This window comes from Empidonax traillii, unplaced genomic scaffold, assembly GCF_003031625.1.
Source record: "Empidonax traillii isolate 1590-97213 ecotype Southwest subspecies unplaced genomic scaffold, ASM303162v1 scaffold195:size1760703, whole genome shotgun sequence".
NCBI classification, from domain to species: Eukaryota; Metazoa; Chordata; class Aves; order Passeriformes; family Tyrannidae; genus Empidonax; species Empidonax traillii.
Genome location: NW_020955388.1, coordinates 1702880 through 1718146, shown reverse-complemented (window position 1 = coordinate 1718146; position 15267 = coordinate 1702880). Strand labels below are relative to the sequence as shown.

The window sequence follows — 15267 nt, the reverse complement described above, 5'->3', positions numbered from 1 at the left end:
CTCAAAGTCTGTGATTAGGTAACTAACACAATTCTACTTTCTTTCTCTGTTTCCTATCAAATAATATTGATGTATACCTGCTGAGGAAGTAGCTCTTAGTCTTTTGAGTTTGAAAATAAGGCAAATACTACACCAGCTTTGGACAGATTTATCACCACTGAAATCAATGGACTTGCTTTTTAAAATAATCCTGAGAATTGTAGGGGAGACTGTAAACTTGTTTCTGAACAGCCCACACCAAGGAAATAGCCATTAAAATATCATGCTGAATCACAGGAACTGGAAACAGTAGTAAATTTTGTTTCTACAGAGATTATTTCTGCTGAATACAGAAAAATCACATCCTTCCATTTGTAATTTTATTTATATATTCTTATGTTGGAAATAATATCTAACTCTTGAGTGGTCCTGACTGCAAAAACACCAGACTGTGTTTTCAATAAATAATTCCACTTTAATGGCAAAGTAATAATTTAGACAGATACAGTGTGCACACCTGCAAAAAAATATACGCAAGCTGGTTTACAAGCTAGAGAAACAATAAACCAATAGAAAATACATCATCCAGTTAAGTCCGATGACACCAAATACTTATTATTAGGGTTTTACAAAGACTACAAAAATTTTCAGATGATTTATTTCACTGTTTCTGTCTATTTACATGGTATGTTACATCAAAAATGTACAAAATATAAAATGTGTACAGACAAATGCTTCACAAACAATTTCTGAGTTGTAAACTAGGTGGACTCACTGAGATGTATTGCAGGAAGTTTTGTATATGTAATATTGTGTGTTTGTGAGCTAAATATGGCAGGAAAAGATTTGCAGGTTTACTCAGAGCACAGGTACAAGAAAGAGCAGCTTTGTTTTAGTTCTTTGAGTCAGTTAAGGTGTATGAGGTCATATTTTGCATCAGAAACGGATCCAGATTTGGGGGGGTGTGATGTTGGTTTGACTGAATCCTACATGCATAAATTCAGAGTTTTATTAGGGCAGTAGCACCGCGTAGGGACCTCTAGATTCAGCGATGCAGCTGAGTGCCATTTGGAAACTGCATTGATTTCTTTGAGTTACAGCAAGTGACCACAGAGCAGCCACAAGGAGTTAATAGCACCAGATATACATCCTGAAGGTGACATCCACGGAGGTGTACAGTACCTGTCTACACAATGCCAAAGCCCTTAGGTACCTTCTTGTTCATGTGCACCTATTTCAACCTCATGCCTCTTATAGTAAAAGAGCATTTTTGAATACTCTGAGCAGTCTGAATGCAATCTGTTTGTAGCCTGCCGTGACATATGGACTTAAAACATTTTCAGACTCTTCCCCCCCAAATGTATTTGCTTCAGATAGATAGTGAAACGTGCTGACTGTATCAATGATAGCTCCTGCATAGTCATAATAACTGTAAGTACACGACAAACACACCAGGTAATAACAGCTTGTAAGGTTTGCATTCTTGTATTTGTTTGCAATATACGGGAAATCTCAGCAAGTGAAACATTTTTTAACACCAACAGAATAAAATACATTTTTTTTGTTTGTTTTTGATTTGATTTGTGCAAGGCTTTTTTTGTTTGTTTGTTTGTTTTTTTCTCAATATTTACAATACCCACCCAGTAGACTGTGCAAAACCAACCCACTTTTACAGTATAAACTCTTCCTCTTCCACAGTGGACATCACTGCTTCAGTGTTCTTTTATGCTGAATTCTTCAGGTACAACAATAGCAATCAAAACAACATGCTGAAACTAGAAAAAGGAAAAAAAAACCCATATATTTGTGCTCATGCTGCATCAAGTGTATCCAGCTCTGCTGGATAAGTATTCAAAACATCTATCCTTCAAAAATTCCATTCCATGGGACTAAATGGATTTGAGCTGATATTGTCAGCATTTAAGTGGCAGTAGAAGTGGGTTTGGGTTCCTTGTGTATTTCTGAGGGTAGGCAGAGAAATCTATTCACAAGATAAAAATATTATATAGCAACTGTTCTTTCTCGTATCCATTACTTTAAAAAATCATGATATACAGGTATGAGGCTACTATGTTAACTGATGTTTTCTCATTAGTAAATGAAGAAAAAAACAGTGTAAATTACTGATGGTTTAGGAATTAAACCAAACTGTAAAACTGTTCTAGAAATCTGTTTTAAGGCAGTGAGACAGCACCATAAGAAATGTTCCTTCTTTCACTGAAAAGGCTCAAACAAATGAAGCCCTAAAAAGCCTTTAATCAGTGTTGGTTAATAATTGGTATAAAACTGTTGTTAAGGAGTGGGCAGGTGGTTAAAAAAGACCCTTGTGATAAAAACAACTTTATAAAATCTGTGACTTGTGTACTAAAAACTTGATGGAGCGCATCACCGTGACCATGGCAGTTAGAATTAAATTGGCACTTATCCAGCATATCACAGTCATGTTTTCTGGTGATTGCACAATACTGTTTGTGCTTTCTGAGTTACTATCATCTTTGACTCGTTTTGGAATGGGCAGTAGTGTATAACACAAACACTGCTGCCGTCCTGTGACCAGCACCATGTGGCACAACAGAGGTTAGAAGAGAATTAGAAGACTGCATTGTTCATGCAGTGCCTCAGGATAAATTAAAAGAAAAAAAAATCAAAGAAGTTTCACTGCAAACTTGTACAGAGAAACAGAGACAGAGAGAGAGAAACAGGAAAAGGGAAAAAAAATATTCCAGTTTGGCTAACACGTGTGCAATCTGCTTAGATGCCCTTGGTCTAGGGCACTTTCCAGTTGACAAATGGAGTCTCGCTTGGCTCCATAGGTATTGAAATGCCTTGAAATTAAACTAATTCAAGCTTTCCACTTCAATTTTTCTTCCTGACTTTGTAGAGTTAGGTCTCCTGCCTACCTACAACACACCATTCTGACTCAGGGATCTCGGCGTGCTGCTTTAATACTGGCAGTGGTCTCGTGGAAACAGATTTTACCATAATCCTCCATCAAGATTTGTCCCTTTCAGAGAGTTGATTCAAGGGATGAATCCAAAATGTCATCATGGTGGCTGGTGCTATCACTGTCACAGCTTTGTGCGCTCGAATAGTTGGCTGCCTCTTGAAGCCTCATTAGCATATTCATCTGAAAGAAGAAAGCAATGTTTACATAATCTCATCTCATTTAATACTGCAGTGACTGCGTTAAAATTTAATTAAGCTCCCTTGCTGTATGAGGTGGGCTAGTATCTAGCTGAGGGACCATACAAAAGGATTTCAGAAAGGGCAGGGTGTCAGCGGCTCCTACTGCCACCCTTTTCATTGCCTTCTGATTTCTAAATAGAAGTTTAGAGGTCCAAAGAGCCAGAAGGATACAATGGAGCTGCCTGTTAACTCTCTTTAATTGAGGGGTGAGACTGGCTGCAGCTGCAACACTGGCAGGGGAAGAAGCCATATCTCAGCTGGACATCTGGGCCCATATTTGGAGACTGTCAAGCTTCCAGATAATTTTTGGATGGTGTAGGCACACTACATTGGAAAAGCAACTGGAAACACAATCACAGTAACATACCCCCTCTACAACAGAAAGATGGGGAGGGAGTGAGACAGAGGTGGACTGAGGCCAACTGCTTCATAAAAGAGTCCCATCTGCTGTCAAGGGGCTGACCTCAGCACTGGAGCAGCAACAGATCCTCCTACACAGGAGAGTAGAGCCCCCACTAAATTTGGGGATTACTGGTACCTGAAATCTGAAAAGTCATCACATGCCAGCATTAAGCCCCAGAAAACTACCTGGATGCTCGAGGGCTAACTCTTGTGTAATGATCAGGATTTTATTTATTAAAAAATCACTTCTGCCAGCATGCTCAGGACTGCAAGCAATGTTGACATTACTTTAGTGCTTGTCAAGAAACAAATACGTCATTGCAGAAAGTAGGCAATGAAAAACCAAAGAGGTATTCTTATCTGTTTGTGTTTTAAGCCCCCGTTTCAAGTTTGCTCAGAAATCCTTACATCTCTATGGTTTTAACCTGCACTGTAAAGTTATCTTTAGGCATTGAACGGTGTTTAATATCATCAGGTAGCTTTTGCTGGAGGTTTAATAGGTATCCATGCTTGTGAACATAGGATACATGTAGTGGGTGCTCAATACAGCCTGCACATGACATGTCTTGTTTCCACAAATGCAGTGTCTGTCTTCCAATCAGCTCCACTGGAGGCAGAAGCAAGCCCTCCAGTCGCAACTTTAAAGCTTCTGATATTTAGTCAGGTATAGATGCTGATCAAAACGTGCACGGACCAGGGGTGATGGGACACTGAACTCGAGCTGCCCAAGTTTTTCACCTTAGAAGAGTTTGCTGTTTTGGAAGCCCATCCAATACACTCGCAGCCCAAATCACAGGGTCAAACTCTCATCTGAAAGCTTATGGACTGGGAGATGGGTGGAAATTAGGTGACTTTCTACATGTCTTCGGGATGCAAGGTCTGTTTTTTGAATATGAAACTGAAGCTAAGGAGCTATTTTCTTAGCACTGTTAAAATCATTTTCCTCTGAGAAATTATCTTTTTCAAGGACTGCCTGTATTCCAGAAATACAGTTCTCTAAAATGGGATTTTGAATTGTGATAAAGGCAGTCCATAGAGGAAAACACTATTCAAGAATAGCAGTTCAACTTGTGCACTTTAATAGTCCATTATCAGAGGAGGCAATGGTAAACCCAAATGTCTGGGATAGTATTTAAATAAAACAATATATGGTGATGAGGGAAATCAACCTCTTATCATTTAATGCCACCAAACTTGCATTCCTTTTACATTAAGACTGTTATACAGTCATCAGCAATCTTGAAATATTCTGAGGAATGGAAGGATGGCTGTCTAATTTCCATTTCCAGTAAATTCTATATGATTGACAAGTTACCTAATGTGAATATCTCAGTCCTTCATTTGTAGAATGTAGATGAAGGACTGTCCCATTCAGAAGAAGTTTTTAGAATAAAACTGATTAATAAGTTGCTGAGGAGTGGTGCTCAAACATTATAATAATGAATAATATAATTATCTATTAATTAATTGTAATAGTGAAGACATTTCTGGGCAGATAGGAAGTGCAAATAATGTAAGGGCATATTAACATGCTTATGATACCTGTCCTCCTGTTAGATTTCACTTTCATTTTCAACATTTTAATAAATTATAGTAGGAATCATTTTAAAAGCTCATTTTGTAACAGGTGCACAGTAGATTTTTACTGTACAGTGAACAATTTCACACATGACAGTAAAGTACATACTGAAAAGTCTTTTCCCAAAAGTCTGAATCTTACCAAGGGATCCCCCTCTGTATCAGTCTGTGGAACGTGCTTAGAGGTTGTTCCTTCCTTTGCTGATGCATAACCTTCATAACCAACATCTTCGGGTCTTAACTGAAGTAGCGATGGCCACTCATGCTGTTGAGATGCAGAGCTCCATGGATAGGTATCAGCTACCCACTTGGAGGGATCCTCCCAGGGTGCCCTCTTCCCGTACATCTATGTTATAGATATGAAACAGGTAAGAATTCTAGAGAGTTTTCAGTACCAGTTGTAACAGCAGGAAAAAAGTCATCGAAAACATCTAAACCATTTTAGAAAGGTCTTTGCTTTCAGATGTGCTCAGGACTCATGTATATAAGACATCCAGGAAACTTCATCTGTACTGATGCTTCTTCAACATACAGAGTGGCTGCAAGTTGAAAAGCACTTCATAACTAGTGATACTTACAGACAACAGCGAGAGCCACAAGTTCTTGATACAATGTGAAACGAGACCTTCAGGTAATTTGCTTAAGACACGTCAGTGAAATTAACTCAGACCTATCTAAAACATTCACGCTAATTGGATTTTGTTTGAAGTGAAGTGTCAGAACAGATTGCTCACTTCTCCTAGCAAAATGTGACGCAGAAGAATTTCACATGGGATAGATTTTTCCCTACTATGAAGCAGGAAAATGCTTACAAATCTGGAAGGATGACAGAGGAATTAAGAATCAGAATATTCTAATTTTAGGAGGTCTGGTCAATAAAATGCACTCTACATTTCTATTCACAAGCAACATGTTAACCAAGAACCCCTTCGATGCTGCTTTAAAGATTTCCCTTAGCTGTGACAATGACGCATTGGGATAGGGAGCCATTGACTACAGCTTTCTGTAATTTCTCCTGCCTCAGTCTCATGCAATCCAAGTAACGGCATACTGGCAGGGCATGCACTCATGGAGGATTTAGATAGGCTGCACTCCTGAAGGGAGTAAAACATGGAAGGATTTTAGTGCTAAAGGCAGATGTGCTTATCACTGCAACACCTGCTCCCAGGGACTTGCAGAATCCAGAGCTTCAGGTTAGGTAGCCAAGTTCCCTATATTATGCACAGAGATACTCCAGACTCCTTCTGCCCTACTCTGAGGCTAGGCTGCTACAACAGAGATCTGCCTAACTAAGCCAAGAGGAAGTGTTTCTTATGGAGGTAGCAGGCTAACTCCAGGCTGTAGACAGCACTTCTCTTCATCTGAGATTAACAGAAAACAAATCTTTTCTGGAATCTGTAGCAAGGCTTGCAAATTCCATGCCTAACAAGTGAGTGCCAGGCTAGAAAGGCAGTTTCTAACCACTCCTAGTTACAGGAACACCTAATTATATATTTCTGTTTATTAATAATAATGTTATTCTATGAAAGCTATCCAAAGCAGCTAAAAATTGGTACAGTTTAAACAAACATATTTTCTTCTATATGCTTCCATCATCTGCTCTGGAATTGAAGTTTTCATTTAAGCAGTTACCCTGTTCACTTGGGAAAATATGAGCATGAAGAATATCAGTGCATTTTTATAGCTGGACTAAACAAGTGCTGTTAATCTTACTGTTGCTGTTCTATCAAATATTTGGTGGTTTTCTACACAAGGCACAAATATTCTGTAATTCCCAGAGAAATAAGCAGTTTTAGGAAAGCATGAGATATTCAAAGGGCAAGATTCTAAACCTTCATCACATCAGGATGTCACTGTGTCAATACAAGGTGATAAAAAAAGTGCAGCTGTTTACACAGTTCTTTGACTAGTCCATAACAATCCCCTCTGCACTGTGCAGTAATTTATTTCAGTGTCAAGTGTGGAAAAAAAATTGCCTTTCCACAAAGCATCTTTTTAGAGGACATAGAATTGCCGTGCATAAACAAAAAAAAACCAAAAAAGAGGAAAGGGGAGAAAGCCAAATAAAGATTAGGAAAAAAGATAGAAATGCAAAAGAAAGGATTAATGTCAAGATTTAGGTTTGCTCCAAAGATGTGGAATTGTCTGAAATCCTAATCTATCCTCTGGAATAACTCAGAGAGTTATCCTCTCGGAGGATACCTCACTGCAATCTTCCAGTACTTGAAGAGGCTTACAAAGAAGAGGCAGAGCAACTTTTTTTAATGTGGGCAGATGGTGATAGGACAAGGGGAATAGTTTTAAACTAAGTGAGGAGAGATTTAGATTAAATGTTAGGAAGAAATTCTTTACTCAGAAGGTGGTAAGGTACTGGAACAGGTTGCCCAGAGAAGTTGTGGATGTCCCATCCCTGGAGGTTTTTAAGGATGATGCTCTGAGCAATCTGATTTAATGCCCATGGCAGGGGGCTGGTAATCTTTAATGTCCGTTGCAACCCAAGCCTTTCTATGATTCTATGAAAATATCCTTGTTCACAAGCTTTGCTGCACAAGCCTGTGTATCTACATGTGTATGTAGATAGATGGGAGAGGATTACACAGACCAAAACTATTTTCTTGCAGCAGTGCAGGGCCTGTGAACCTTTCCATGGAGGGGTAGGCTGAGACTCAGGGAGGCAATCTGAGCTGTATTTAGAACTGATGTGAACTCTTTAGACAGTGGAAAAAAGCCCACCTTCTTCTAGTCACAGAGGAGAAACCCACTTCATAAAATAGAAGATATGTTGGTGCTGGAGCAGACAAAGCAAATCATACATCAGAGTAGGAGCAGATTAAAAGGAATTTGAGGCTGACTTCTATAATCCCTTCAAAGATTTTCTTCTTGCAAATGCAACAGGATTCACATCAGGATGTAATGGTTTAAAGTAGCTTGGAGAAAGCCTATGAGAAGAACTTAAAAAATTTTCTAGGAAAAAAATGACATACCTGCAGTCCTTCTCTCACAGCTTCCAGAAGATATGGCACCAGAGAATAGTTCCAGAGGTCTGTGAACCACACTCTGGAGCCATCAACATCCATAGGGCAAGGGAGGAAGAGACGGGGACCTGAGAAGTCAAACTGTGTATTAAAAAAGGTGGAAGTGTGGAACACACATTTAAGACAATCTTCACAGAATTAATAAAATAGGATTGGAGCAAACTCAAGCAAAGAGAATACTAATACAGGAATACAGTAAAGAAGTTATCAGTCTCCTGTTATTAAAAATGAACTAGTGTTCCTTTATCCAATTTTAGGGCCCAATGAATACTTACAAGTTTTATGGAAAGCTATATAAAAGGTTGACTTCTTTGCTAACATAGTTATTCCATTAAAAGACACCAGGTCCAAGGTTTTTTATTGCTGTAATTATAATTCGGTGTGAAAGCAGGAGCAAAAATTTAGCTTAGGAAAGTTGCTATTGAGGTAATTTAAAAAAAAAAAAAATCTTTTAAAATTGTAGTAGTTTACTTGAAAGTCTTTGACAATCAAGGAAGAAATACCAGGAAATACAAACCCTCTCATTAAAGTTCCTTATTTCAGTTTTGCTGGCAACTAGACAAATTCTCCAAACTGATGTTGTACTTCCCATTGAGAGATGACAACTTTTAAAAAAACAATATATCCCTCACAAATCCCTAAAATGTTCAGTCTGCATCCTTATTTGCAACCATTCCACCAATGGACTCACCAATGGTTACATCTGAAGAGCTGTGCGTTTCTAGGAAGCTGTTGAGATGATGCCATGTTTTGGGGATCCAGTCAATGATTTTCATGAGCTCATTATTGCGTATGTTCTTTTCTATTTCAGTTTCAATCAGTTTCCTTCTCAGATATCTGCCTAAGAAACCTTTAACAGGCTCTGTGTGATTAGCACACAGCACCCACCTGGGTAGAAGAGATAAATGTCAAGCAGCGATAAATAGCAAATACATTATTTCCTCTTAAACATATGGATGAAAGTAATGTTATAAGCTTCTGAGTCTCATTAGTCAGCAAGTATAAAACTGCTCCAATAAACCTCATTATTGTTCACTACTTCAACACAGCCATTTCAGGTTCCTGCAGGAATTCAAGACACTGCCGAAGACAAATGAAATGCAGGAAAGTAATCATCTTCAGCAACTTGCTAGAGGTGCCAGACGGTATCTTATTTCTTTCACCATTCCCCAACACCATTCAGAGACCCATCAACAGAGGAGACACATTGAAACTAAAATACTTTGCTGTGATGAGACATAAGATCAATATTTATCAAAGAAGGGCTTAGAAGCAGGGAGCTGTGCAAACGTGGCCACAGTAAATACAGAGTGAATATACCTGAAATTGTGATGCAGCTCCAGATTTGGTGAAGAAGAAACTCCCTGGTTCATGGTTCCAATAATATAGGGACTGAAAAGAGAAAAGCAGTAGGATTTTTTTTGAGGGAAAATCCATTCAAATATTTAGGAATATTCATTCTTTTTATCTGCACTAGGCCAATTTCAAGAGAGTCTCTGGATGTATTTTAGACTAAGATTTAAAATATTTCTGAGGTGCCCTTTTAAAAATGTTTATTCCTGTTTGATTTCCCTCTCTAAACATTTTCAGTTTCCTAGTATTCACCCATAATAAAGAAATAAATCAAGCAAACATGTCTTAACTTTGCAGTAGACTTAATGTTTTAATTTCAGAAGCCAGTGAATCTCATGAGTAAGATATTGCACGCCCTGATTTTATGAAGGGAAGTCCCTATGATGGCACTTTTACAGCAGAAATGACCAATGTTGTAGTCAGCAAACTCAGTAATTCTGCACTGCTATAAACCATCAGAAGGGCAAGTCTGCTAGATATACAGCTGCTTCTGCATGGCATGGTTTATCCCAAATTCCAATATTATTCTTATTGTACTATAAGATGTCCTCATGGTACTAAAGAGCTTGTTTAACCTGGCAGGGTGCAAAGGATAAGTCAAGTGCTTAAGTACATACTTAAATTTTGTGGCACATTTACATCTCACTGAGAAGCACAGGAGTCATGTAAATGAAGTGAAGCAGACAACTAAGTACTTTGCTGAAGGGGGTTAAAATTACCGAAGCATATAAGGGCTTTGCAGACAGCCTATGGGAGTCTTACGTTTCCAATGGAACATTTTATTCTGTAAAATAACAAAGAACTTTTACTGTTTTACTTGCAAAATGGAAAGGAGAGAGAAGAGCTACTACCTACCATTTATTATATTTACAGTTGAGGAAACCATTGAAGATGTCACTTAGTGAACCGATGTGGTGGAGGTTATCAAGAATTATGACGACGGGGAGGTCAGCACCATTGTTGTCTGCACTGCATTGCTCAGCTAGGTTTGCTAGGTATTGTCGCAGATCCTTCAGCAGAATTAACAAAAAAACACCACCACCACCACCACAACAAAACAAAACACCCAGAAAACATTAATCCGATTAGACCACAGATGTAATTTCAGTGGGGAAAAAAAATACAGAAAGATAAAATGATTGCTAAACAGTTTCCCTTCTGTGGATTATTCAGCTGGATCTGCACACGCAGGAAGACATGCTGCTTCAACGGGGCAACACTGAAATCACATGCTAGGTAAAAAAAAAAGGTACTAAACATAAGGTAAATGACTGAAGCATTCTGAGTTAGTGGATACATTTCTTAGAAATTTGCTGATAAAATATCTCCAGAGGAAGATAAGTTGCAATAAATATGCCATTTGCAATGGGCTGAGATACAATAATTTTTGGACCTTCGTTCTTATGAATGTCACATTTATATACTGAAAGAACGCAACCAAGCTATCACACAATCTAGGTGTATTGAACTGCTCCTTCAGATATCTACTTTTACCACTCCCACTGAAAATCTGCCTGCCCTTTTGGGAATGCTATATTACACACCAGTATAAGATTTGTTATATAAATTCTTTTTTCCTGTCAACTGTCTTGCTGCTGTTTATTGCTGGAGGAGAAGAGAGGTTTTTATAATCAAAACATTTAATAGTTTTGTCAACACTTTCTTGCCTTTGAAGATCTGGGCTAGCCGAATTTTACAGCTGTATCTCTAGAGGTTTTTAATTTTGTCAGGGTTGGAAATACTCAGTATTATGGACAGAGTTCCTACTGTCATTTTACTTTCTCGATCAGGGATAGCAGAATCTTTTCTTCTTTAATGGGAACATACAATCCTTTTTTATTTCAAGGAAGATTTTTCTTTGCCTTTTTATGATCAGGTGTCTCCAGGGGAACATTATGGATTTCTTCCATGGAATGGCACCATCTGTATTATTCAAACACACTTAGTATTTGAAAATGTTGCTTTTTTTCTTCCTTTTTTTTTTTTTTTTTTTTTTTTTTTTNTTCTCTATAAATCTGGATAGAAACAAAGGAAAGGAGGGGGGAGGGGCTAAATGAAACAAAAAAAACAACAGCCAAACTGCAAAACACATAGACCAAGCCCTTTACCAGAAATTCAAAAGCTTGCCCTTTTGTGGGATAATTTTCATTATAGATGTATGGTATAACAATAAAACATAAACACTTCCCCCGCCAAAGTAAATGGCATCACAAATCCTCTGTATAAAGACAGTGAAAAACGGTTATTTTTCCTCTTGCCCCTTTGGGATCTGTATTTTCTTTCTTCTTATATTATGTTAGCATTCATTACGTTCTGTGCAAATCAGAAAGCTCTTGTCAAACCCTTTCATTTTCTTTTCCCTGGGTACCAAGTCAGGACTATACCCAATTCAGGACAGCAAGTGAATAGTATTATCTGTGGTTAGCACAGTAGTTATGCTAGAAGCCTGATATTCTAAGCTATGTAAATCACTGTGAATGTGACATGATGTGCAAGGCAATTTCAGTATGGTCAGCTTCCTGATAGAAACCACGACAGTTGTATTTATCCAGTGCTGATTAAGAAGTTGAACCCGAGACAGTAATTCAAAATCCCCATTTCGAAATCTTTGCTAACAAAGGCTGATGTTATCTTCATGAAAAAGCAAGTTACACTAGTATTACTATATATCAAACCTTCTGACAATGGAATTAGACACTCCAAAAATTTAATTTATATTAAATTAGTAGCAATTTGACTCTGCACCTCCCCTAAAGTGGGTTTCCTCAAGAGAGGGAAAATTGAGACTTCCTTTGCAGAGCTTCAAAGGTTTGTTTAGAACAGAAAGATCTGGTCCTTGTAAATCAGTGGGACTGGAAACAGAATTCTTGAAGGAAAAATGCTAACTGAGAAGCAAAGGAGTACGCCAATTAATAGAATCCGCTCTGCATTGTCACTACAAATTGGGCAATAGATTATCTTTGTGACTGTAACTTACCTTGCTTGACTTGTGATCTACATTAAAAGTTGCAATTGCATCCTCAGTTTTTTTCCTGCCAGATTTGGCTATAATATATTCAGCCATCCTGTTAGCTAAATAGGTCTTTCCTGTGCCACTGGGTCCCGACAGAATAATTCTGCGATGCTCCATCAGTAAATTAAAGTACCGTTGGGTAATTGGCTTAGGAATTAACGTGTCAAACACAAAACTGTCCAAACTGTTTTCTTCCACTCCTGGGAAAAAAAGATAAGAAAAATGGTCTGTCTTCATCCTTGCTAAGCTAGGTATTTGGCCTGGCACCTGATGGCAGCAGTGCTATGGAGAAAGCAAGGTAAGACACTTCTGCCTAAATCAAATCCCTATCAAGGACTTCTACTTACTGTGGAAATACTGACATCCTTCCACAGCACCAAAAAATTAAACAGCCTTAGTGAGATGAGATGAGATGAGATGAGATGAGTGGAAGAGATGAAATCAAAGTAAATGTAAAGCGAAGGCTCAGTGAGGGAAACATATATGCTTCAGACACTACAGGCAGCCATGACAAAGAAAAGGTCAAAGTGACAGCCACAAGGGTTACCAGTTGTCACATCAATGTATGTAAAGGTCTTCTGAAGGCCCCCCTTCCCTCCAATAGCAAATCCCTGGAGCTTTTGAAATATATGGAATTTTTCCTGTGGCAATGGATAAGACATAAATATTTCTCATCATAATCTCTGTTTTGGGTTTAGCTTTTTTGCCACTATTTAGAAATCTGTACTTTGTTGTGATTTGGCAGGGAGGAAGGGAAGGACAGAGATATTCTTAGATTTCCCTCAAAAGGCCACACTGCATTAGGCATTATACAATATCTTACAGAGAGTTTATGTGGAACTGGAGACAAAATACAGAAAAGTGAAGTGTAAGAAAAAAAATTATGAAAGCATGGGGAACTGCAGTGAAGAATTCTACAGTATCTGCAAAAATATTCTTGAGGTTTTACCTTTCAGGTTCACAGTGATGATGTTATTATCTCCAACCAGATATCCACAAGGCAGCAGTTCAGGCACTTCTAGGCTATGGGCTCTAATTACATCCCCTATACAATAGCTCGCAATGCAGTCAGAGTTTAAACCCAGGCTAGTAGTTGGATCCACTCGGAAAATATATTCCTGAAATTATATGAAAATATAAGACATAAAAATGTTTTTCAAATGCAAGCAGTTTGGAAAACTGCCTACAGACATAAAAAAAGAACAGCAACATTAAGTATGAAGCTTAATAGTGGTGTCAGCAATACATACAAAAACCAAACCAAAGATCTGACAAGACAACCCAAAGAATACAGAAATTTTCTAAAGTCAAAAACGAAATAGTAATAATACTTAAACTAATTTTTCAGGGTCTTACCTTAAAGAGACGTCTGATTACACCATCTAAAACATCCCATTTTGTTTTCCCACTGACTCCAATTGATCCTATCAGGTATGCATGTGGTTTTTGATCCTGCAAAGAGAGATTTTTGGAAACTGGACTAAAAATTGGGCTAGTTAGTTTTCTATGAAGATTCATAGCTTTCCTAACAAAGAAAAAGAATATTATTTAGAATGTGATTTTGCTAATAATCTCTGTTCCAGAAATAGGTATACATACTTCGGTACATCCTCATAAAGACGAAAATACAATATCTTATTCCGTTGTTTGATTCTGTCTGTGTTTTTACAGAAATGAATATAAATAAATGTTGCACATTTACAATATTTTGTAACACAGAACATGAACACATGACAATGCAATTCCAAATTGATAACCACAGCAGCATATTCATAGTTGCACAGAAAGGGGTCCAAGGCATAGATCTAATTTATAATGACTTTTAAATGTGGATAGGAAGTCCCAGAACATTGTACTACTCATTAAACTGATAATTGGTATTGTCTAAGCTACCAATAAAGGCAGAAAGAGGCCATAGGACATTAGTCTACAGAGAATGCCTAACTGTATTAGCACGGAGGATAGAGATGTTATCTTTAGGATATTTCCCTTCAGTTTCTGAGCTTAAAACAATGAAAAAAGTTGAGCTACTATATTCCAGCATTTGTTTGAGCTATAATTTTGCATCTAGACCTTTGGGTAATGCACTTACCTTGGCTCGACTGTAGCCCTTGTTTATAGTGACTAAAATTTTCACACTGTGACCTTCTTTGTTGAGTGTTCCATCAGTGACATCATCCAACAAAATATCTACATTAAAAGAAGAGAACTGGTCAGTCTGAAAAATGACAACAGTTATGTCCACATCATCAGCTTTGTACAAAGGATTTTTTGGTTAAAAAGAAAGAATGCCATGACAACATCTTGCAATCATCTTAATTTGTACTTATTCCTAATTCACCATTTCTGTTGGAGATGAGAAAACCATTACAAGTTCTCAATTTTTGAAGGAATATTATGAATTCTAATCACGTAGAAATAAAGAGGGAAATAAATAAAAACTTATATTATAGTCTTGTCTTTGTTTTCCTGCTTGGAATTTTTTCAAAACTACCATATGTTCACAAAGTAATATTTAAAAACTAAATGAAGTTTATGTCTTTGGGCACTCATTGTACCCTTTAAAATGCTGTAAGGAGAGAAAAGAAATCTTTGCATTGATATGTTTGCTGTTAAATAAAATAGCAATTAATTTCTCTTTCCAGGTGATATCTTTACCTTAAGTACATATGGCATGGATAGAGTCTTTTTTACCTCCACAATACAGGCTTACACACCGTA

General features: G+C 37.7%; 1 protein-coding gene across 8 annotated transcripts in view; it reads right to left on the bottom strand.

Moving 5' to 3' along the window:
• Window positions 1–433: 433 nt before the first annotated feature.
• Window positions 434–15267, bottom strand: part of NAV3 (neuron navigator 3) — a 376614-nt gene continuing 361780 nt past the window's right edge. For 7 of the 8 annotated variants that reach the window (XM_027886771.1, XM_027886774.1, XM_027886770.1 and 4 more), the window contains 10 exons: window positions 14639–14736; window positions 13903–13998; window positions 13496–13664; window positions 12511–12746; window positions 10389–10543; window positions 9501–9572; window positions 8872–9068; window positions 8130–8248; window positions 5288–5491; window positions 434–3106 (listed from right to left, as the gene is read on the bottom strand). In XM_027886771.1, coding sequence (XP_027742572.1) covers window positions 2987–3106; window positions 5288–5491; window positions 8130–8248; window positions 8872–9068; window positions 9501–9572; window positions 10389–10543; window positions 12511–12746; window positions 13496–13664; window positions 13903–13998; window positions 14639–14736 — 1466 coding nt within the window. In that variant the 3' untranslated portion in view covers window positions 434–2986. The remainder of the gene's footprint in view (window positions 3107–5287; window positions 5492–8129; window positions 8249–8871; window positions 9069–9500; window positions 9573–10388; window positions 10544–12510; window positions 12747–13495; window positions 13665–13902; window positions 13999–14638; window positions 14737–15267) is intronic. The other variant, XM_027886768.1, reaches the window with a different exon arrangement.